Below are 490 nucleotides of genomic sequence, written 5' to 3' on the forward strand. Positions count from 1 at the left end.
AGGTGAGGCCCCTTCTAAGACGCTTGTTGAAACCGCCAAGGAAGCCACAGAAAAGGCCAAGGAGACGGCACTGGCAGCTACCGAGAAGGCCAAGGACCTCGCCAGCAAGGCAGCCACCAAGAAGCAGCAGCAGCAGCAGCAGTTCGTGTAGCCAACCAGCCCAGCCCTGTCCCCACCCTTGACCAGATGATCTGGCTCCATCCCCCTGACCTGCCTGCAGTATGCTTTCTTAATTAAAAATCAACTTCCAGCCCCTAAAAAAAAATAAAATAAAATAAAACCAAGGTGATCCAACTGAATTTAGAAACTATCAAATAATCTCAGCCATAAGTAGATTTTTTCTGGAGATAATTTAAAAATGGTTGCAACCGTACATCTATGGGAAATTGCCAGAAATTCAAGCCATATTCAGAAAAGGATGTAGAATGAGGGATATTATTGTTGATATCAGGTGAATCTTGATTGAAAACAGAAAAGACCAGAAACATGT

At 44.1% G+C, this 490-nt stretch overlaps 1 protein-coding gene across 1 annotated transcript in view; it reads left to right on the forward strand.

Annotated features, from left to right (window-relative positions):
• The window catches only part of LOC101656275 (PRELI domain-containing protein 1, mitochondrial), a 1,249-nt gene extending 999 nt beyond the window's left edge, over positions 1-250 (forward strand). Inside the window, exon 3 of the mRNA XM_004704393.2 lies at positions 3-250. Coding sequence (XP_004704450.1) covers positions 3-151 — 149 coding nt within the window. The 3' untranslated portion in view covers positions 152-250. The remainder of the gene's footprint in view (positions 1-2) is intronic.
• Positions 251-490: the final 240 nt, after the last annotated feature.

Source organism: Echinops telfairi, unplaced genomic scaffold, assembly GCF_000313985.2.
Source record: "Echinops telfairi isolate 266 unplaced genomic scaffold, ASM31398v2 ScPeMD7_7467;HRSCAF=8505_0, whole genome shotgun sequence".
NCBI lineage: Eukaryota > Metazoa > Chordata > Mammalia > Afrosoricida > Tenrecidae > Echinops > Echinops telfairi.